At 40.3% G+C, this 24749-nt stretch overlaps 1 protein-coding gene across 3 annotated transcripts in view; it reads right to left on the minus strand.

The window, feature by feature from the left end:
• Positions 1 to 24749, minus strand: part of sept4b (septin 4b) — a 52449-nt gene that overhangs the window by 20034 nt on the left and 7666 nt on the right. The window contains exon 1 of one of the 3 annotated variants that reach the window (XM_036150306.1): positions 7746 to 7858. The exons of the other annotated variants lie outside the window; for them this stretch is intronic. Coding sequence (XP_036006199.1) covers positions 7746 to 7748 — 3 coding nt within the window. The 5' untranslated portion in view covers positions 7749 to 7858. Of the gene's footprint in view, positions 1 to 7745; positions 7859 to 24749 lie in introns of those variants that run through there. 3 annotated transcript variants of the gene reach the window in all.

Here is a 24749-nt window from a genome sequence, read left to right on the forward strand (position 1 = left end):
CTTAAACACAAAAAGACAAAGCTTAGAGATGACAGTGGTCGTTGTGATGAGCGGTGCGAGCAGAAAAGTCTCGCTGCTGCAATTTGTACTGCAACATTGGGTCGCACGATATCAGAAAAACAGGCAATTGCAATGCTATTGCTGAATATTGTGATACCATACCTCCTCTAGTTATAAAGCACTTTATGGCAAAAGCTAAAATATTTAAAAATGTTCCTGATTATTTTAATCAAGTCCCACCACTTTAATGAAGCTTGACCATCTTGACTACAAAAATATATATCACAAGTGAGCATTGAGGACAGTCTATCCAACAGAATACCTGCAGAGTTTGCAAGTATGACACTTAGAACTCTTTGGATTTGATTTGCCAATATATATATTTTGTGATTGCAATGTCGATACTGCAAGGAGGATTGTAGTTTATTGTGCAGCTCCTCTGCAACATAATCTCAACTGAGATCAGCAGGAATAGATTGAGCTTTAATAATATCTAGATCTAAAAAAAAAAAAAAAAAAAAAAAAAAAAAAACTAAAAACAAACACTTTTTTTGAAAGATGACCGAAAAAAGGAGGATTATAGATGTGCATTGCACAAACTGTTGTCAGGGACACTGATGTTTTTGCAGAAGCAGCAGCATAGACGGTAAATGATGGACAGTGCCACCTGCTGCTAATGACTGTAAAAGACTTCACTGTCTTGCAGATGTTTGAATTTCTCCAATGTGAGATAATAAAGCCTATCTTATCTTATCTTATGCACAGTAAAGTCATACAAAGTCGTGTGTATGTAGGTGCTCAGACTTCTTTTGCCAGTCATGGCTTTATTTTTTTACTTTTATAAGCATTGAATGACCCTAAAGAGTTAATACCATCAAATTGCTGCTCCAGTAAGACAACAAAAAAAAGTTTAGCGTTTCCTCAGAAACGTTTAACTTAATGTGTCTTTTCTAATAATGTTAGCTGCCACTGATGAAATTTTCCAACAGTACTGCGGCCTTCGGTATACACTGAAGCAGAGGCCGCCATCTCTGCAGGAACATAAATATTGTTGCACAATGGCGAGGAACCAGGAGCTGCTGGATTTGCTGAACTTACACTTCCTACACTTCCTCCTCCATTCAATCGAGGATCTTTATCTGACGCCGAGAGATTCCTGTTGGAAACGAGCTGAGGTAGTTTCTCACTTTGTTTCTTTTAACCCCCCCTTAAATGATGGCGTGCTGCAACAAAGGCTCGTGGAGCTCTTGTAAAAGGAGGGGTTTCCACTGGAAGACTTGAAAAAAATAAGGCTTTTCCAGATCACAAGCAAGGAATTCCATTGTTCAATTTATTTCAACCGTAGCACATACTACCACCTGCTCTCAGCTGGATTATCTCAGCATAGGTTTAGTGCCATGCAAAAGTAAACACACCCCTTGAACAATTTCACAAAAATCCCTTTCATTGTGCTTTTATGTCAAAGACCAACACTAAATGATGCATAAGTTTAAGGTTGCAAGAAAAGGTTTTCAGTTTTCACATTTCTAGTAAACATTTTGCTGCAATTACATCTGCAAGTCTTTTGCATGTGTCTATCAGGAGTTTTAATGTCGGGCTGGACGATATAGAAAAAAAGCATATCGATAAAATAGAAATCATATTGATCGATGTCGATAATTATCAAAAACAATTCAAAATATACATTTTAAGTGCAGCCCTGACCATTTTATGCTAATGCTTGATGACCTATTTTAAGATAAATGGATTCAAACACAATCCTTTATTCAACCAACTTTTTCCAAAAACTGCAGGTGTTAAAAAAAGAACTCGTGCTCTCTGAACTGTCTGAAGGCTGATGGAGCTTTCCTGGGTTTGTGATTGGCTGGGAGGATGCAATGACTGTAGTATTAACCTACATGATAGGCTAGAATGCACTGGTCTTTTATTGAACTTTTTAATTGAGCCCTGTTTTTTATATTGAACTATACGTCTATCGATCGATATATATAGTTATTGAATTATCGTCCAGCCCTAGTTTAAAGTTATTTAAAAAAGGGACCAAAAATATTTGGACAATAGCCTCTACAGATGCACCGATTCAGTTTTTTCCGATCCGATACCTGGGCTGATACCCGAGCCGATATTACTGTTGAATGAATAAACCGTATACCCTGCCGTGAATGTGGTGTTGAATTTACCATCTTTATCACCCCCTTGCAATCTTCATGTTGCAGATATTGTATGTTGCAGTCCGACTTGTTGGCGTATGAAGTTTGAAGTGTTTCCAGTAGATTTTGCTTGATCTGGCGCTTGCTAGATGTTGCTCTGTGTTCGCTCATCACTAGCTGCTGTGTGCGCTCTGCATGTTGACGTAACCAACGTTGCAAACATACAATAGAAGTGACTAGGTCGCCGTGTATGATCAATCCATCTTCTTCCGCTTATCCGGGGTCGGGTCACGGGGGTAGCAGCTTCAGTAGGGAGGCCCAGACGTCCCTCTCCCCAGCCACTTGGGCCAGCTCCTCAGGAGGAATCCCAAGGCGTTCCCAGGCCAGCCGGGAGACATAGTCCCTCCAGCGTGTCCTGGGTCTTCCCCTGGGCCTCCTCCCGGTGGGACGTGCCCGGAACACCTCACCAGGGAGGCGTCCAGGAGGCATCCTGACCAGATGCCCGAGCCACCTCAACTGGCTCCTCTCGACGTGGAGGAGCAGCGGCTCTACTCTGAGTCCTCCCCGGATGACTGAGCTCCTCACCCTATCTCTAAGGGAGAGCCCAGACACACTACGGAGAAAACTCATTTCAGCCGCTTGTATCCGGGATATTATTAAATCAAAATTATCATATTATTAAAGTTATATGATATCAATCAAAAAAAAAAAAGAAGAAATTACTGGATCAGAACGCTGGAATGGCGTCATTCATCCAATGTTTGATCCAGCTAATTAGTCAATATTGGAGCCAATATCAGATCCAGGTATCAGATCGGTGCGTCTCTAATAGACTCAAATGCTATTTTTGCTGGCAGGTGTGGGTAATTTCGTTGGCATGTTATTAATTAAGCAGATAATATGCCTTGAGTTGATTTGAGGTGTGCTGCTTGCTTATGATGGAACATTTCACTGCGAACAGACAACATGTGGTAAAAGGAGATAAACCATCTTTAAGCTACGGGAAAGGAAAAGAAAAAACATCAGAGCAGTTGCTAAAATATTAGGAGTGGCAAAATCTACAGTTTAGTACATCCTGAGAGCGCAAGAAAGCAAAGTGGTGAATGATCTCAGAATCATTTCCATGGTGAAGAGAAACCCCTTCACAACAGGCAACCAGGAGAACAAGACTCTCCAAGGAGGTAGGTGTATCGACATCCAAGTCTGCCATGAAGAGGAGACTGCATGGAAGAAAATCCAGCTCACAGAACGGTCCAAGCTACTCATACGCCTCCAGAATAGAAAGGAGAGATTATACTTTCCATAGAAAACATCTAAAAAAAAGGCAGTGAGGACAAAACCTCTGCCTGAATGCTGGCAGAAGTACAGAAACGGGATGGAAGAGCTCATGATCCAATGCGTACCGTTTCCTCTGGAAAACACGGCGGAGGCAGTGTGATTGCTTGGGTGTACATGGCTGCCTGTAGAACTGGTGCTTATTGATGTTGTGACTCAGGAGAGAAGCAGCCAGACAAATCCAGAGGTGTTCATAGATGTTCTGTCTGCCTAAATCCAGCTAAATTCAGTCAAATTGATCTCATGCTGTTACATGGTGCAGAAGGACGATAAGCCAGAACATACAGCCAAAGCAACCCAGGTGGAATATTCTTAAATGGCCAAGTCCGTCACCTGATCTTAACACAATAGAGCATGTATTTCTCCAGTTAAAGACTAAACTTTCACACATTTTGATGCAGTCTTTTGGATTTACCTAAATTAATGCACGATAATATTGTTGAATGTCTTGAGCAAACCCTTACTGCAGTGCAGGCAGTTCTTCACCACATGCATATTGCGATCAGGGATACTTCAATAATGACAGGATTGTGAAATGTTGTGCAGCCTCAGTAAAAACACTTTTACTGTTGGATTCAGTCCATCATGTTTCTTTGTGGCTTACCCAGCCTTTATGTACACAACCCAAAAGAACTCATGGCAGCCTGCAGAGAGTGTGATTTCCAGCTGGCTGAAAATATGTTTCAGGATCACTTGAGGAAGAGTTTTTTTTAAAAACATTTGGTAAACCCTGCTGAGAGGGCAAAAAGTATCTATGGGGCAAATGCAGGGGAAAAAAAGGACCTCTGTTCTCTGTGTATCTTTGTTTAATATAGTTTAAACATCTTGAAAAATCTGACCCGCACCATTAGCAGTAGCATGAAGGGTATAGACTATAAATTGAGAAATAGCAGCTTTACATTTATAGCAGATCTAGAGATTACACAAAGCAGCGACCCACAACCAAATTAAGCTTCAAAAGCAACAACAAGAACCCTGGCTTCCCATGAACTGCCCTTTATTTTACTACCTTTGGCAGAGACCTGGAGATTTTAATGAGTCAAGCTGTTTATTCTCAGTCATTATCTACAATGGGAACCAGAAGCAGACTCCCAGATATCTGGACAAACCGCTGCAGAATCATGACGAAACCACGGGTCAAACTGTGCGACCAGTGTTGGAGAAATCGGCTGGGGAAGACTTCTTTGCAGTCAAGCAAACACCTGCGAGACAAAAGGCCACAAACAAACCCGACATCTGCTGGCTGGTGTACTCCATTTGCCCGGGCGAAAGGAAGTCAGTGGGTTGGTGTGTGGCCCTGCTGCTGCTGCTACGGTAAATTCCAGTCTGTCTAGCTCCCACATTACACGAACACAAAACCCCTCCGTGTGATTTTTGGCTCCTGCTGAGTCTTATCACAACACCGCTGAGGTCTGAAGTAGGGGCCGCAGATCTGCAGAAACACAGCAGCATTGTGTCCCTAACCGAGAGAAGCTATATCAACGTCTGGACTGAGTTTCCTGCACTACTGAAGGAGGCAGCTTAATGGAGAAAAAAAATAAAATAAAATAAAAATTTCTAAAATGCATCAATCCCCCTCCCCCCTCCAAAAAAACAACAACAACAACAAACAAACACAAACAAAACAACCATCTATTACCAAATTATCCGCAGTGTTAGGGGATTGGAGTTACATTATAACAATATTAGTAATGGATAAACAGTTGGCCTGATGATACATAAATGCTCAAGGATTACAAATTCAATTGTATGATAATGGCTTGATAAGCAAATTGTAAACAGTACTTTTCTGTACAATGCTTTAAATGGTTAAGTCTGCATGTTACAAAGTAGTTTAGTGCAATTAGGAGAATTAGGACTTATTCCATATGACGAAAAGTTAGATACTTGTAATCAATGCAATCCATATACAAGCATCAGTGCTTTACTGAAAATAAAAAAAAGCTGAATCTGGCATCTAATGGGCAGGTGTGGACAGGGTAATCTGATGTAGTAGTAGTAGTAGTATAATAGCAGTATTGGTAGTATAATAGTAATAGTAGTAACTTAATTGATAAATAAAATATTCTAGGAGTAGATTAGATTGAGCAAATGAGTTTCAGTAGATGTTATTGGGCATTACCAGTATATATGCACACATCACACGCTTTCAGAGAGGCAATGACAATCTCATTGATTATTCTGCATTGATCTCTGGCTAAATCATAGACTTAAGATCCTGCACAAGACAATTCAGCAAACACAGGATGCAGATCAAATGCACTATTTTTGATTCGGTGTCACTTCCTTGCAGCACTACACTCATTAAAACTGAGCAAATGTTAAACACTGGCTAACATTTCCAAAGCTTCTTTAGTTGAAAACTTTAGGTTTTATTGTTGAAATAGTCTAAACAAAATATTCCCCTTGTGCAAAAAGAACCCTAAACCATTTATGGTTTATTGCAATCGGAAAAGACACAATCTAGCTAAATGTTAGCTAAAATCTATATATTTTTTCCACAGTTTCAATGAGCTAATATTCCCACAGATTTTATCAATGCGAAACACATCTGGGACACAACTACACGCCATGTTATATTTAAGAATTGTGCTATGGTCCTAATGCTGAAATGCACTGTGGGGAAAAACCCTGAAGGTTAAAGTCCTAGTTATAAAATTATTTCTGATATTTTGAGCTGCAAATGGAGAGTTAAGCAATTTATGAAATGTGAAATCGACATTAGTTTGATAAAAAAGAGGCCAATGCCGAACCTTTAAATAATACACACCAAAGCCTCGGAAGTAGCAGGCTGGTGTACATTTACACTTGTGCTATCACACAATCGTTCACACAAGAAGTGTTTCTTAAATTGTGAACAAGACAGATATTTTTAGTTTCAAGGCCTGAGCATGTGCATGTCATCCCATTTAAACTTGCTTAGCACATAAACAATCTTTGCTGTGACTGATCCGTGGCTGACTGGCGGACCTGATGCAGACAGACAAGCTGGGAATCTTTCTAGCCGTTGACCCAAACCGTCTGGATGGGAACGCAGAGCATTACTCATAGAAGCAGCCAGAAGGCTCATGTTAACTCTGGAGGAGCTGCAAGGAAGCAAAGCTCAGGTGGAAACTACTGGTTGTGCACTTCATAAATTGGGTCTTTTTTAAAAACTGACAAGAAAAACAAACCCATTTTTGAAAGAATAGCCCAAAGAAGCTTGGATTTACAATGGGCCACAGCTCATGTGGAAGAAAATGTGAACGAGAACAGAAAAAAAACATGCGGCGGTGATACTTTTCTTCAGCAGAGACGGGGAAGTTGGTCAGAGTCGAAAGGAAGAGGACTATGTTCACCTTCCAGCAGGACAACAACCCAAAATATACACCCAGAGACATAACTGATTAGTTTATACCTAAATCCGATTGAAAATCCTTAAAGAAACTTGAAAATTGTCATCAGATATTATCAATCCAATCTGATTCAAGGATGACTAACAAAAAAAATAAAATAAAAATAATGCAGTAACTACGTACATGTGCAAAGCCCTTTCAGACTTGCAGTTGTAATAATGCAAGCAAACTAAATTCTTATTTAAAAAGGAGGAGAATACAAATGCATGCCACACTTTTCAGACTTTTGTGCAAAACACGATCAATTCAGTTTCACCTAAATTCTGTTTGTATTACACGGATTCACAACAACTGTTTACATATAATACCCCCTTCCCTAAATTTCATGTTGCATCCTTTTTGGTTGGAAATCTTTACAAAATCAAGGGGTATGAATACTTCTACAGAGCACTGTGCTTGACTCGGGCGGGCTCCACCTAATGCTACACATAATTGTCCCCTTCCTCCTTCTCTTTCCATCTGGTACCCTCCTCCCTTACGATATCTGCTTCGCTAATCTCGAAACCAAAACATTAACAAATTCAAAACACGAGTGGCGATAAGACGCCTTGCCATCTGACTGACATACGATGCAGTGACGGTAGCACGTACAGCTCAACCATATGTTGTACTAACAAACAAGCAGGCCCTCGCTCATTCACGAGATTCTGCTCGATTAGTCACTCATGGGAATACTGTATAGTCACCTTCCAGGAGGTGAAAAAGCCCCAGCACATACAACTCCACAATGTAAACTGCAGGCGGAGCAGATTTTAAGCAAAGTCATTAGCATTGGTTCAGAGGACACAGCCGAGGTAAATAACAAAAAAAAGGTGCCGGCATGTGTCAGGCTGCTGAATCTACAGTATTTACATGCTTCACTCACCATACTGCAGATGGCCAGGGCACACACGCGTTCACAAGCCAGCAGAGGATGCCAACCAGCCGTGAGCTGCTCCCGCTCTGTGTGCCGACAGACCGTTTCTGCTTTCAGCTCCAGCGCTTAACACACCATCGTAGTGGTATGAGCTGCACTGCAAAAAAAAAGCCGTGCCTGAGGAGTGGTGACACAGCTAAATGGCAGAGATACCAGAAGGAAGAAAGGTAGAGGCTGGCTATAAGCTAACGGTTATGGAGACAGGGCAGAAGATTTCTGTTTTTAGGACTTGCATTCATACTAAAAAATTAAAACTAGCGATGCAATATTAATTAGCCATCATAAAACACAGATACTAGATACCAACTGCATCAGAATCAGTTTGTTCAGGGAGTATTAAAATAAACGAGAAAGGGACAATTAACTCCTTTTATTTTCCATTAGTACGTAATTTAAGTCAGACTTAACTCAAAGTAAAAATATTTCCCACTTCCAGACCTGTACAGGAAAAATATAACTGTATAATATTAGTGTATCTTGAATTCTTACATGAAAGTGAATTATTTTGCTTTGTTAATTATGATGGAGGTCGGTTAAAGATTGTTGTTTATAACGATGCATTGATATTAACAGTTAAATATGGGCAACACATGTTGCAGAAAATTCTGAATATCACATGTTAATTTGATAAGAGTAAAAAGAGCCAGATTCATGTTGCAGATGTAAAAACACTTGAGCGACAAACATAATCCCTTATGATGCAAGTAGTTTGTAACCAGCTTAAACAGCAACATGGGTTAGAGCAGGGGTCACCAACCTTTTTGAAACTAAGAGCTACTTCATTTGGTGTTGGGTCATATGAAGGGCTACCAGTACTAATCTTTGAACTACAAGAGTCAGAGTTCACCTTAACTTTATGTAAAATAAATGCATTTTTCATGCTTTGTTATAGCAAGTCATTTTTAAATCTATATAAATGCAAGTGTCAATAAACATCAAGGCTAATAATAAAATAAAAAAAAGCTTTAGATGCAGCTCATTGGTGGATTGGTGGATTTATTTTTAGAACAGGCTCGTGGGCACCACCACTTGGTGCACCATGTTGGTAACCACTGGGTTAGAGAGTTAATCATGAAATATTTAATGGTGAATCCCCAGAGATCAAAATATTGTATAACTTAAAAATCAGCTTTTCCACCATGACAGGTTTTTAATAGCTTAGCAGTATGAATAACTCTGAGAACACAAGAACCCACCAAAAAAAATACTGCGAGGACTCGGTTTGGTATTTGCTGCAACACAAAGAGCAATATCGTTTGGGTTTCAACTTTCTTAGCGGTAAAACCTTTTATTCACTGGCTGCTAATTATGTAGCAGAAGACGGCATGGCTTCGGGGTTTTGAGATAAATTATTTCTGATTTCAAAGAATATATTTTTAGTACACTTTTTTCCCCCCTCAATGAGGAAAAAAAATGAGGGAATGCTAAAGAAAAGAAACTGAGCGTTGAGCTTCAGTGTGATTGCCTTTGGTCTTGGTGGCTGCAGGGACCGGTCAACATGGCTCCAGAGCTTCAGCGAAGGATGTAGATGAGGGACAAAAATGAAAACACACAGAGACAACGATGGGAAGGACAGAGTGAAAAGGTTTTAAGCATCAGGGCCGAAGCTAAAAGTCAGAGATTAGAGTTGAAAAATAAAATCAGTGGGAATTGTTTTTTCACCTTTAGTTTCTTCTGTCTATCCTTTCTAAGCTTTACCGCAAAAAGGGAAAAATTATGATGTTTTAGAAATGCATTTAAGTATTTTACGAGAAGTTATAGAAAACCACCAAGTATTCTGTAATTTGAAGTGGTCAAACTAGATAACCTTAATAACTCTGCCAAGAAGAACGAGATGTTGATCAAATTCAGAGCCTGATAACCAGCAATCTGCTTTAGCGCTGACTTTTAAAGGACTGGTTGTAATCTCTGTGGATCCTAAAGCATTGACTGGATGTCAGTGACTTTGGCAGGGTTATTTAAGCTTCCTACAGGCCATCTGGGAGCGAGGAATAAGAGCTTCTGTGTCATTTGTTTTAAAGCTTGTGTGTCAGAGTGGAGCTGAAAACTCAAGATGTATTTTCACTGACTTCCTGTGTCTATTTAGCTATCCGAGTGAACAGACGCATTTAATGTGAAAACCACCGTTGTCCAGCCAGCAGCTGCACTGGGCTTTAGGCAATAATCCACTGGGCCACATGTGTGATGTAAAGAAAACTAAAACTATTATACAACAGATGTACATGAAATAAATACTATAAACCTGCCAGTAGACTCTTTATACATAATCAGTGTCTGCAGTAATAGATGTATCTTTAACAGATACAATGGGTGTTGTCACCATAATGAAATCTCCAAATTGATACACATACTATGAAAAATACTTGATACGATCTTCAATACCGGAACATTTTTTGAAGGCTTAAGATTATTTTTGGTTAAGAGCAAAAGATATGATTTTTATAATAATTACTTATCTTTAGTGTGCAGCTGTGTGCTTTTATGTGCCTTTCAACAATTTGCTGTTGATGAAGTTAAATGTTACTAGTGAGGGACAAATAAAAGAATCCTTCTAAACTAAGATGAATCATGTTTCAAAACAGACATGGATTTGGTGCATTTAAAACACATTTTTACAGTGTAAACAAGGACATGGTCCATGTAAATCTACTCAGCAGCAGCCCTGCCCAAGTTCTCTTTCTGGAAAGACTACATATCTTCTTTAGTTATCAACTACAGCAGCGGGGTGTGTTGCTGCAGGTTCCTATTTTTCTCTGCTGTAATTTTCAGCTTCAGTCTGGCTCCACCATAACCTGTGTTATTATTAACCACATTAGCCCCGCAATAGCTTCACAACTACAAAGGACAAGTAAAACAGAGGCCCATCATTGCGATGTTCATGAAGCTAATATTTAAACATAGCATTAGCTTGTGTCGTCCAGGAGGTTTACTACTTCACTATTGCAGAGACAGGAGCTTTACTGACCTTTTTAAGATGCTCTCAAACATCAGGGTCGTAATATTAGCTTCCAGCAATAGCTTGTACCGAAAGCATAGCACGTGTAATTTTTTTAACATGTCCACTTTGTATTCTCCATCTGCCTTTTACGGAAAGTTCCTCTGAACACCATGTTTGTGTTTGTCTTGCAGAACGAGAAACAGTTTTTTCTAGCCATCCTCTACAAGTTAGCTTGGAGTTTAAACGTCCAGCAGCAAATCATTTTTGAGATGAGCGGCTGCAGGGAGGCTGAGTGTCTGTTATTGTAGCACTGCGGTTGGAGGAAGTGCGACAATTTGGGCAAATGTGAATGGGTTATTTTGAGGTATCAATTATTTTGACAACCCTAGATACAATAATCCAGGTAAATATTAAATGGGATTTTAAAAAGAAGGTAATTTGTCCAGGAGAAACATCAGGTGTTGGCGATACACCATAGATAGCTTTGCTCCTAGTGACATTAACCTTCTTAGCAAGTATCTGATAGAATTAGTACCAAATAAACTATTTCTATCCCCATCTTCTTATTTTCTTTTCAATTAATAGACCTTCTCACCTAAAAAATAACTTGTTTTTACTAACGACGTTCACTCTACCAACAATGATTGTCGAGCATCTGCTGGCCACATTTCTGTCACTTATCTTCTACATTTTACATGTTTCTACTAATTACTAAACTGACCCATTGGAACACAAACAAGGAGGAACATTTAGTATTAAGCTTTTGCTCACTTCCTTAAAGTCTGCTCATTATAAAGCTCTGACACCAGTTAGATGCAGAAGTTACTGGTAGAAATGTACTTCTCAAAGATTTTGTGCCAGATTTCTGATCTACGACTTTGTACGGCTTTGACCTATAAATCCCATTATTACCAACTTCTAATTTCTCTATAGGAATTATACATAATTCACATTGAGTATGGCGAACATAGCATTGTTTAAAAATGCTGGTGGCTTTCATGTGTAATAAACCACTGCTAGCCCAGTAACATGAATTGCAGAGTTTTGACGGACTGAGCTACCTCGTCAAACACATATTTGATTAGTTTATTTTTACAACCAGCACTATACTACTGCTTGTTCTAATCTGCATAACATTTATGATCAAAGTTCTTTGTTAAAAAAGAAACTTTCACATTTTAAACTGAATTCAAATATAGTTTGTTACAAGCTCAGATGCTGCAATCAGGCTTTGGTTAATCAACTTTGGATGTGGCTAATTTAATTTGCTGAAAATTAGCCACAGTGGCTTATAATTTTTGAGCCAGAGCGATGACCCGGGTCTTTCCCCCACATTTAAAGCAGAGAGCCAATGGAAGCAGCGGGAACCCTTTTAGCACTTTCTGAAAGGAAGTCTGAATGGGTGACTAACCCCACCTAGAAGAGCGGGCATACAGAGAGGGTGAGGTTTACATACATGATCAGAAATGTGAGAAATGTGCATTTTTTTCCTTCTCCATCAGTTGGGAACAGGAGTCTGATAGCTGACCTTAAACCAAATTCTCAGGCTAACTCTATTAATAGCCCAGACACCAGTGAGCACAAGACTCAGCCTGAGATTGTGTGCTGGGCCATGTTTTAGTTTGGCTCAGGATGGACTGAGACACTGAATCAAGTCTCCACCCCCACCTTCCTTTTTATGCTCCTAACACACTTATGATAGTAAATCTTTAGAGAAAAGATGCAACACAGCTTTAATTAAAAAACAACCACTGTTGTGTTGTGGGGTGACTGAATGTGAGAAATTATAGCGAGAATTTGAATCTAAGGGCACTTTTACACCTATTGTTTGTTTACTTTGGTCCAAATCAGATGATGGATCAGAGTTTGTTTTACAGACTAAATATCTCTGGTGTGAACACACCCAAAGACTCTCCAAGCACAATCATTGATTTATTAGCAACTTCATTGCGTTCTGCTGCAAAGAGTTTCAAAGAAAGAGGGCCTCCCATTAGGTACAACTGTTCAGCAGATGGGGCATCTTTAAAAAGAAATAGCAATGCTTTAGGCCGACTAGTAATTTGGGAGGAAACAGGTTTTTTTTTTTTTTTTTGGGGGGGGGGGGGGGGGGGGATGGAGACAACTAATTCTGAGAGTGTTGATGTACTACAGCTCCAGGATTAACTAACAAGAGTTACAGTGCCTTGCATTTGCATCCATGGGCTACTCCAGCAAATTTCAACGTATTTCTATTATAGCTTTTTTTGTGGCTGAACAGAACAAAGTAGTGTTCATCATACATGCTCCCCAAGGTGATCCAGGCAGGGTTGGTAACGCACTGGCTTGTGTCTGAGCTTCCTTGCTTCCTAACTCGTGGGGTCAACAGATCCCCGGCTTGATCCACAGCCATCTTGTTGCCTTTTTGGTAGCTTTTCTGATGTGTTTTTTTTCAGTGGCTTTTTCTATGCAAGTTTCTTTTCACTCCAAAGCTTTTAAGGGCCCTGCTGAATGACTAGCCAACAAATCCCCTGCATCCCACCTCAATAGGGGAGCACCAAGACCTTCACCCCTTGCTTCGGCATTTATCTACCTTGTCCTCTAGCTCTTTCATGCCTCCTCCATTTGGCCTTCCCAGGGAACCGTCCATTGCACCAGGACTTTAATGCCTCTGGCACCTGGACAAAGTCTGGTCTAAGCGCGGTTACTACAATGTTTACTGGGAACTAGAGCTTACACTACATTAGCTTATGGTCAACGGGGGCATCTCTCTACCTCCTTCACACAGAGAGACGGATATTTGTGGCCATTCTCATTAGCGAAAAAAGCTCCGGCTCATTCAGCATTGGGAGCATCTGAGAACATGAGTATTAAGGTTTAACCACAGTTTTTCAATTGATTTTAGGTCTGAGATGACTGGTAGCAGATGAATATACTGTCATTTAAAACCATTTCATTGTAGAGAGATTGGCGTAGTTGTCTGGCCAAGGACTGATATTAGCTTTGCTGTTCCCATGGCATAATGCTGTCATTATTTTTGATGGTGTGAAAAATAGTGGCAAAACTGTGAAAAAGTACATCATTCACACTGTTTAAAAATCAGCCACAAACTTCCCTCAGCTCAACAAGAGCTTAACAACTTTTGTCAGCGTTCTGAGACATGTGTTGCAAACTTGTATTATATTGTGAAGAGTGTTTTATGATGACAGATATTTACTGTGCTGTCTTAAGTTTGCTTTCTTTAAGCCAACAGGGATTGGCCTGTGCTGTCTTGGGATGCTGGCAAAGCCAAGATATCATTTCCACAGCCACTCATGTGGTAGTTTTCGCAGTGAAAACAATGTGACAAGCAAAGCCACTGAGTGGAAAAGGCCGCAAAAGTAATTTTAGATAAACATGGTGTCAGAGCTACGTCTCACTGTCCGCCTACAAAGTTTCTTCTTATAGTCTTACAGGAAAAACAATTAATGCTCTATCAGAAGTTCAAAGTTTACCCCCACAAAAAAAGATGTTCTGACGCAGGATCTTTGTCATCTTTCACTATTTTCTGATCATTACTGAAGCAGCATTCACACAATGTTACATTACTGGCTAAGTAGATGAGAGATAAAATAAAAGTGATAAAGTATTCCTTTTTATTAGCTTTGAACTTTTAAATACTGGAACGTCTCTTGATCTTCCTGACAAAATAACAATAAATACAAACCGTTTCCAGGGAGCACCAACGTCAGCACTTTGTAATCACTATAAAGGCTTTCTATAATCTCTGTAGTCAGACCACATGTCAAAAGATAACACAAACACTACCAAAGACCCAACTCTCAAATATAATATATTAAACATGAACTTCTAAATGCTCTGAGTATTATTAACTTTGTAAAATAAAGGTGAAATCAATGCAAACTTCTTTGGAGAGATCCCCGTTTTTTTTTTTTTTTTTTTTTTCCCCATTCGTGACAAATAACTATCACAAATGAGCAAAACAAGAGCGCGGCTGGCTGTAGAAAACAGGTGTAGAAATGCAAGAGCGCTGAGTGTTCCTGCCCAGAGGTCTGCTGTAAAGACAAAGGTGTTATGAGACTGAAGTATCTGAAAGACGCTACATTCAGAAAATTTTTTTATTCAGTCAGAACGCAAGCTGGGGTTTGGTTCTTGTGTTACAAGACTGGAAACAGTTTTTTTTTTATTTAGTCTGGAGAGTTAATATATTATAGTTATTCAGACTTTATAGCCTACTTAAACCTTTATTTTTATCCCAGCTTCCTACATAATATTCATGTAAAACTTCCAGACTTTTCCAGGACTGAATTTTCCAGAGTTCTCAGCAATTTACATTTATTTTAAAACGGGGACTGAAAGAAAGGGTGGGAGGAAATAATTTAGGTTTGCAGGAACGAAGGAAGGAAACGAGGTTTGTAGGGAGTAGAGAATGAGTGGTAATGAATAAATTAATTACACAAGAGAGGAAGAAACCAAGGAAAACATTAAGCACTGGAGTGGGGGGGGGGTGCAAAAACATAAGGAGGTATACAAGGAAGGAAGGAATGTTAAACTGAAGGATATTCAGGAAGGAGTGAAGACAGAAGGAAGTATAGTAGAAAGGGAGTATACAAGGAAGAAATGAAGGGAAAGAAGAAAGTGTGAAAGAGAGGCATGGATGACAAAAGTATATGAGGAAGGTTGAAAGGAAGAAAGACAAAGAAAGGACAGAATATAGGACCCATCATTCACACAATGGATTAGGGAATATAATCTGCAAATGCAAAGATTTTTCTTCCACTTTTAACTTTCCATTCTTGTTTCTTTCCATAAGTGGATAATACTACTAAGCCCAAACTTTGCAGACAAGGTGGGAAGGCTGCATTTGGAGTCGAGACTTGATTTGATCAACCCAACATAAACTTTTCTATCACAAAGGAGAAATATGACACTAACGGGCACTTTGACGCCACTAAATATTTACTCTTTTTACCACTCTGGCCTTGCTCCACATGAAAGGCTTTACATAAAAAAAAAACAATGTTTACTTTATCAATTTTTGGTGTGAAAAAGACTAAATGAAACAGAAGAAAAGTTCCGAGCAGGTGATTCCAACCAATAAGTTGCTCTTTCTTGACAACCTGTAAACATGCTCAAAATACCAGATGCTTTTCTTGTTTTTTAATTTCATTTTGTTGAGCAAGGCTTCCTAAGAAGAGACTCTTGTAGCTTTTATCTTTCAGCAAGTGGATTTCTTTTTTTTTCTCTTTTACAAACCGGTAAAATAAGGAAGTCATCAGCTGCCCATAGGGTCAGCCCCATAAACCATACAGTTATGGGAGTCTTTGGGTTTTCTCAACTTTTGAAGATTATAGGCACAGAGTCACAAATGGTAAGACAGATACCTGTAATTAAGGTAACCTCCCACAGAGCAAAAGTAAATGAATGTATGGTTTCCCACTGGCCTATACCACAAAGCAGGGCTTCTACAACGCTGTATTTTAGCAGGTCTAGTTAAATCTAAAGCGATATTTGTAAATTTATTGTGCGAGCCTTCAACTTGTGACATGTTATTTCCATAGTACCTGTCTTTAATATAGCTCTAACCAACAGGAACCTATCTGGTCTAATTTAGGTCTGCCACCACAGATCTTGATTTAAGGTTCCCCAATAAATACAAGATTGTAGGGGTTAATTTTAGAGCCAGAAACCTCCTTGGCATCGAGTTTGCAGACATGTGGAGAGAGATGGGTATAAAAAGGGATCTTGGCATGGCTGGTTGGTCATAGTATGATGTGCCACAAGTATGCTTATGTTTAGGTTTAAAACAAAAAAGGAAAGCCTGAAGGTGCAAGAGGTGTTTTCTTTAAATCAGATATTCAAAAAAAGCTCTCAAGCCATAAGGAGTCTGGGTAATGCAGGAGCTACATGTCTGCTCTTTGATCCTTCAATGAAACCCATATGTCACAGTAACAAAGTTTGTATGCGGCCGGTTCTCAATCAGGCAGACATCAGACACTTCAGACCCACACCCAGCCACGACAACAATACTGTTTTCATATGCTGGTTCTCCCAAAAACCGTTCGTTTTTCAAAGCCTTCGCCGCAGCAACCACCTCACAGTCTCGACTCTAAACAAATCTAATAAGCAAGGGAAAATATAGTTTGGAAAAAACAAACAAAATGTTACGCAGAACAAATGAAAAGTTGCTGGAAAACCAAGCCACGTCGTGTCAGGAGATGACCAGAGCCCAAAGCAGCTCCCTTATTACTGCATGTTCACTCTGTTATTACAACAACACCGTTAGTTTGTGCTGAGGAATAGCGGCTCTCCAGGAAACGTAACTTCATTTTCAGTTTTAAGGCTTTTACTTTCAAACGCTTTCAAATCAGATAAGAATAACCCTCAAAGATGTATGGAAGCTGGTAGATGGCTTGCTTTGAAGGAGAGTAAGCGTCGCCTAAAGCTGAGGAGACTGCCTCGCTGACAGAGTGGGGACGCACAGAATGTGGCGTGCTTGGAGACCAAAGCCATGTAGCAGCAATTAGCCGGGCCCGACTTAGAGCTGACCCGTATAAAACAATTAAGCCGCTGGTTATCACCAAGCAGCATATCCACAAGTGTGTTTTGGTTTGTGATCATCTCCATTGCAACATCTCTGACTCTGACTGAACCTACAAGCCGGTCGTCAGCCGACATCCTGATGTCCAGCTGACAAAGTGGCGAGTCTGTCGCAAAAGCTGTCGTGAGGTTTCAGTAGTAAGTCGTATACTTACTGTCACTTACAGGACAGTGAATACTAGATAGGGCAAGAGCGCAGAGGTACTGTAATCTGACACAAAAGTCAGTTTCTGTGGTACTTCCAAAAAAAAAAGTAAAAAACAAAGCAACTGGACTTGTTTTTTAATAGTTAAAGACGTTTCGCTTCCTCTCCAGGAAGCTTTCTCAATTCAAAAAGTCTGGAGTAATGTGGAGTACCAAGCTTTATACTACTGCCAAACAAAGGCCTTGTAATGGCTTAGATAACATGCAAATACAACTGAAACAGGTCCACCCCTTAGTAATGGGCAGTCGTTAAAGACATTAAGCTAGCAGATTGAACCGAAACTGGTCCACTCCTCTTTAACGAGGAGTCATTTCTGTGATACTCTGAGAAATCAGAGAAATAAGTGATAAGAGCTTTAATGTTTTCCAGGTTACTGTAACAAACTGGAAAGATAAAGGTTGCTACCTTGTACAGAATGAAGCGGGGATCTGTTGTCCCCCCCTAACAGCCTAACATTAAATCCTACTAAACATTTCTTGATTTAAAATCATCAACATTATTTCTACTGGCTAAGGTTCAGAGTTTATATGCATTTCTTTGGTGGCATTGCTGACTTGGGTCAGACGTTTTCAGTATTATAATTTGAAAGATCCATTTGCGCCTAAGCTTTCTGGGTGCAAACCAGTGGCGGCTGGCCCATAGGGGGCGCTCGGGCGCTGCCTTCCCTAGATGTGGAGGTGAAAAGTCAAAATATATATAGATTTTAAAAGTATTATTAATGTCAGTTTTTACTTAATAGTACGTGGCTACATGTAATAAGAATTATTAAAACACTTCTACTAATTGACTCTATCAATTGTGATAGGTGTATAGACCAGTTCACGCGTGACGTCACGAGCTACATTCGCGCTACATCCAGGTCACGGTGGTCGGCAAAACAGTACTGTTTTCACTTACCACCGTGACAAAACGGGTGAATTAGAGCGTACTTTTAGTTTATTTTTGGAATTTAAACAATGCCTACGACTTCTTGTGCTGCCGGTTGCACACAGAGGCATTCCAAATCGTTGGATGTACGTTTCTTTCGTTTACCAAAGGACGAAGAAATGGATAATTTAAATGACAAGGATGCAGGCAGACACTCCCAATCGACTGTGGCAGCCATCAAACCATGACAGAATTTGCAGTCTACACCTTATCTCTGGTAAATACAACTTAATTTTGCACTAGTCATTGTTCTACTTAAATCATTATATAAATAAAAATTAGGATATATACTTAAGTCAAGACGTAAATGTTCGCATCGTAATGATATACGTGCATGTACAATGTATGCAAACCCTCTGGCATGAGTCTGTGAAAAGGATTAATAAGACAAAAACACCAAAAACTCAAAAACACCTTTGTGAATAATGTTTTTTTATTAATTAAATGCTTATTGTGGAATCGTAGTAATTTTCCGACTTTTAATTTGAATGCATGTACTGGGTTAGGCAGGGAAATCTATTGGCCAGCCCCACCAAGATTTTTTTCACCAGCCGCCACTGGTTCAACGCTTTTTGGTCCTCCTTCATGATGCTCTGTGTGTTTTGTGAATTTCACAAGTCCCTCATGCAGCAAAACACCAGACACAACATGATGCTGCCACCCCCTCCTCCATGGTTGGTATCATGATCTCAGGCATGCAGGTTTCTCTCTTGTAGCAGTGGTTATCTTTGCCAAACACTTCAGGGTGTTTTTTTTTAAGATCACACAGCAGGTTTCCAAAAAGTGATGGTCTACATAAAAAAGTAATCAGATTTTTTTATGTCTCATTTGGAGTAGTATTTTCTTCCTGTTTCTTCATGCTGTTTAAACTTGCATATATTTGCCCGACCGAATGAATAGGGGACCTTCAAGCACCTGGAAATCGTACCCAACGATGACCTGGACTTGTGGAGGTCCCCAGTTCTCGTCCTGATATCATGGCAGATTAATTTTAGATTTTTTTGACTGTAAAACTGATTATTGATGGACAGACATAATATGACCCAGTGGGGATGCAGGTCGGACGATGGCTGTAACCTGTTGATATAATATTAATTGCGTGCACCGTTTTTTCATTATGAGAAATTTACAGCTAATGCAACCACAAATATATGAAACAAATATATTAAATGTCTTCAGAGCAAAAAAAAAAAAAACAAAACACAAAAAAAAAACTGTCAAACTATTCCTGTAAAACCACTCTGGGGGGTGTAAATATTCATTGAATAATCGTGGCCAGTTCTGTGGTTATGGCTTCAGCGTCTGGTTTCAAAACTGTGAGCTGTAGAGGAATGACAAACTCTCCGTCTCTCTCTCTCTGACACAAACACCATCAGTCTGATGAGACATATGGAGAAAGGGACACATCCCAGTAAAAAGCAACTGCTCTCGCTCAGATTACATTTGGGTCTATGTTCAAGCCCTTTGCTCACACCTGGTGAGCAGGTACTTCATTGCCTCAACATCCTCCTGTTAAAGACCGTCTGGAAAACCGTGAAACAAAGAAAATCAGACGATCCCAACTAAATAGCTCTCCGACGTCTCATCCAGAATACTCGTCCTCTGAGTTCGAGTTGCATCCTTTGTCGTGTCACAGCATGCCAACACATTCCACGCCGTTTCAAACCCAACAAGTGCATAAATCTGATACCATCACCTATATAAGAACCTGTTGTGTCTGAGTGGCTGCTTGATGCTTTGATGATGACGCTGATGAAAATCAGTGCCTTTTGAAATGTGTTTCACAAAACTGTAAGATGTCATAACTGATAAATTGAGCTAAACCAGCCCACACCACCCTAAACAAAAAAAAAAGAAAAAAAAAGGGACATTTCCTCCTAGCATGCTGGGTGCGACGCCTTATCACTCAGTCTTTACTTGTTATATACACTTCTCTGTACATCAGACATTCTTTGATGGTTTCCCTCAAAGTATGTACAAATCACAACATTTTAGTAATTCTTGTCTTGTTTTTTTCCACTGAACATATTAAATTCAACACTTTGTCCTTTTTAAATTTTTGTATGAACAATCTCTTGCCCTCAAGAAGATCTCCACGATCTCTCCTGCTCTTCCTTTTGGCTTGCCTGGAATTTCCTCTCACTAGAGCTTGGAGGGAGCATCTGGAAATGTTTTCTTAACGGGAAGAGAGGCTACTGCAGCGGAGGACCACGCAGGTCTCTTTTCTTTGCAATAAATTCCTGTGCCATTTAATAATCGAACTAAGAATGGTAAGAGGAGAGCGTTGTTGTGCTGAGTGGCTGAAATAAGACGGAGAACAGGGATAGCGCTCATCTCCTGCTTTGATCCCCTCCAAAGCGTTATGTTCATCACAACAAAATCCACTATAAAATAATAATTGTTAACCAGCTTTTCTGATATTGACATTTAAATATCGTCCCAGTTGTTTTCAGTCTAACGCCCAACTGTGTCTTCACAGCAGCTTTGAACTTGTCCCTAAAAGCAGAAAAAGATTAAAATCAAGACATCCGGGCTTTTAGGCCATGCAATGACCATCATTAACAAACATGAGCCCTGGGACTCTATAGAGACTATGGGAGCTTTGCACAGCAGAAAAGTCACCCTTTAAAGTTTGCATATGCCTCTTGATTTTACAACATTATTTCAACAGGATGAATTTCAAATTTAACTCGTAAAGTTTAACTCTCGACTATCAAAAAATAACAGCTGAGGCATCTAATTTTCTCCAGCTATAAAGACTGTTGGCATAAAAGTTTAAACCAATAGATATCGCGCTATAGAATATTTCACTCTAAGGTTTTTGGATATCAGTAAACAAAAAAAACCTGTTGTGTTTACCCTTAAACTAGCCAAATACAAATTAGTTTTTAAAACTCTAGACTTATTTTGGCATACAATACTTGTAAAGCTGGAGTGTAGGGCATGCAAATTACGTTGATGACAGAAATCTACGTTTTTCTTAAGAATGTGGTTTTCTGCCGTTCACAGTGAAGTTCACAAGGAGAGAGAGAGACTGTTAGAGCTGCTGCTTGTGGAGCTACTTTTTCTGTAAGTTTCTATCGCACAAGATTAACCGGAACCGCAGTGAAATATGTTACAAGCCAAATTTTCAACAAGTCGTTTTAAAAAAAAAAAACGGAGAGTAAACAAGTGTTACCTCAGCTCTTCAGCCAATTGCTTTGGAGCAAAAACATTAACACCAGGAACAACGTGTGAGTTTATGGGAGGCTGTAGCTGTGCTTCTTGACTTGGATATATCTTCTATACATCTACTCTCCCCCACTAAGTGAAAAAAAAAAAAACCTTTCATTCATCATGAAGCCTCATCACTTTGACGACGTCTGCAACTGTCTCAACACCTGCTCCAACTTCAAGCAGAAGCTCGTCCGTCTCTCAGTTCAACGTTTCCCTCTTCATGGTCCAGTATCCCACATTGCTAAGTGAGTGGCAGGACTGCTGTGGGGGCCATGGGAACTGGCCTGATATTATTTATAGCAATGGAAGAAGGGGGGGGGGGCACTTCTGTGAGGCTAGAAGAAGAATGTTTAAGGTCGCCCTCCTACCAAAGAATGCTTAAGGTCGCCCTCTGAGCAGAACCTCTGCAGAGTGCTGAGGCCAAAAGGCGAGCCGATGTAGGACATCTGCAGAACTGAAGATTTAGGCCACTTAGCTCGAGGCTCCATTGAGCAACCGGAGCGAGGACGGCACAGGAGCAGCGAGAATTCAAGGTTAGGCCGTCAGGGCAATTCAACAAGACAGGGCTGCTTTAGGGCCGGTCGTTAAATCCTCGAGCAGATATTTCAGACTGGTCTGTGTAGAAGACTGCATAAAAAGGAATGCATCGATTAAAACTCTTATCCTTTCTGTTTACGTTGGCAGTTTTTGCTGTTTATTAAATGATACGGCATGTTTCTTCTGGTTGCTCCACACTCGTGTCAGCAGTTCTCTGGATGGGGCAAGTCTACTAAAAAAAACAAAAAAACATAATCCACCATATTGCAAAGCAGGCTAGAAATATTTTAAAGGACTAGTGGCTTAGAAATATTAAAAACATCACAATGACGTGTAAGGACTGCTTGCATTGCCTATAGTGTCAGGGATTATTATATTTTTTCTACTGCTTTTATTCCTGCAGGGATAAAAGTACCAACAGAAACTGCTGAACACATGATGGAATCTGATGTTGACAACAAGTCCCTCTATAAGCTCTCATCTTTCACCATCCTCTTTATTGTTGTGTTTCAGTGGCCTTGTACTCAGTGAAGTGTTGCGTGCCTGCTCCCTACCCCGATTGTTTGCCCTCACATCAAACCGCCACGGCCCAGAGCGCTGCCTGTCAAAGTCAAAGGCACCGGCTGAAACCGGGTCTGCGTCGCCACAGAGCTGTGCCGTCTCCCTGCTTGCTAACAGAATGATGTCTACAGACTCAATGTAGTGATGGGGGAGTTTTCATTCCTGTTGATTTGTAAGAGTTGGACCTACGCATAGTTAACATGTCAGATATATAACTCCGAATGGGAAATTTACTGCAGATAAATTATAATGTTGAGACAGCAGTCAGGTCTACGGTGGCTGACAGGTGCAAACGCCCTGCAACTTCAGAAAATGTGCAAATAGGCAAAAGACGAGCAAATTAAGAAAACAACTTCATTAATTTGACAACACATGTGCGGCATTCAGCAAACGCGCTACATAATCACACAACACAACCAAATTCAACCAAATAAACGAGATGCAAACAGAAAAGCACACAAACCACAAAAGCAAATGCAACTACAAAACGCGCTGCATAAATAATCCACAACAGAAGTGCTCCAGGCCTCTAGGGGGCGCACTAAGTGAAATAGCTGATTTTCGACCCCACGGAACGATAGAGAGAGAGAGAGAGAGCACATGGGAGGTTTGTTTTGAAACGGGACCAAAAGTGGAGATAGAGACGACATAACAAGGTTAGTATTCATTTTAACATTAGGCCTTCCACTTTTACAGTATTTTAACAGAGCAACAGGTCGAAAATCAGCTGTTCCACTTAGTGCTCCCCCTAGAGGCCTGGAGCACTTGCCGTTTGGCCGCACACCACTCGCTGTACGAGCAAACCCCTTAGATCTACGATTGCTTATCGTAGATCTAACCTTTCTGGTTTTGAAAAATCAGCCCACAGATTTTAAATATTCCCTTGTGAACCAGGCATAAGACATAAGGGTCTAAACTGCTGCTATTCATACCTAATAATGCTAACCGCCGTTATTAAGCTAATTCACCATCTTCGACCTTTTCACAAGCGTACCAACTCAACGCTTGTATAACATAGAATTACAAATTGATAAAGTTAGAATGTAGAAAAGACAATGCAGGGCGAAGGATCGGAGCTTCTTGAGTTTTTGTTTATTCTTCTTCGTCTTTTGCTTATTGCCAGTAAATGTTAGGAAATCAGGACCAACACCCATCGTGTGTCAGTCAGCTGGTCATAATTACTTGTTGTGTTTTCCTTAAAACAATACGTGCGCTATGCGTCTGTCAAAAAGAAATGTCAGTGAGTGGATTAATGGGTGTGGTGCTGCATATCTACACTTTCTGCCAATCCAGTTTGGTCATGAAAGCAATAAGCGATCGCACACTTGAGGAAAAAGCAAATGAGGAAAGCAGACACGGCTACAGTGTTAGTTTTTTTTTGAAGGGGGGGTGGGTGACGGGAAACTAGCATCCGCTCCAGATCCTAGCAAGCTAATGGGCTAATAAAGTCCAAGTATAGAATGCGCTCACTTTGCAGAGGCAGGCAGCAATTGAGGGCACAAGAAGCTAATGGCTAGTTGCGTAAAAGCCACAGAGGAATGTAACACTGTGGATTGTGTCCATGTGTGTGTTTGCAGAGAAGTTTCCTCAAGAGACACACACACACAAAAAAACAAACAAAAAAAAAACACCCAGCCGGTTCTGGCACTGCCCCTGCAGGGGGACATCATTTTGTCTGCGTTTGTGTGAGAGTCCACATTTGTCACAGCGTGCGGCTGGAAGTCAACGCCGCAACCCAAAGCCCCGAGAGGTTTACAGGCATGGGTGTGGGTGTGGCAGAGGAAGGGCGCTCCGGTCGTGTCAGTCTGGACCCGGTGATGGCTTTCAGGAGGCACATCCATCACGCTTACAGAAATCACAGAGCGGGACCCTGAAGTCTTTGCCGTGTGTGAGAAATAACGACCGTGACAAAGCTGAATGAGAGAGGGCGTTGGGACAGACGCTGAAACTTTGTCAAGACGCAACAGTAGCTTCGCCACAAAGGTCTGGAATG

Source organism: Fundulus heteroclitus, chromosome 18, assembly GCF_011125445.2.
Source record: "Fundulus heteroclitus isolate FHET01 chromosome 18, MU-UCD_Fhet_4.1, whole genome shotgun sequence".
NCBI classification, from domain to species: domain Eukaryota; kingdom Metazoa; phylum Chordata; class Actinopteri; order Cyprinodontiformes; family Fundulidae; genus Fundulus; species Fundulus heteroclitus.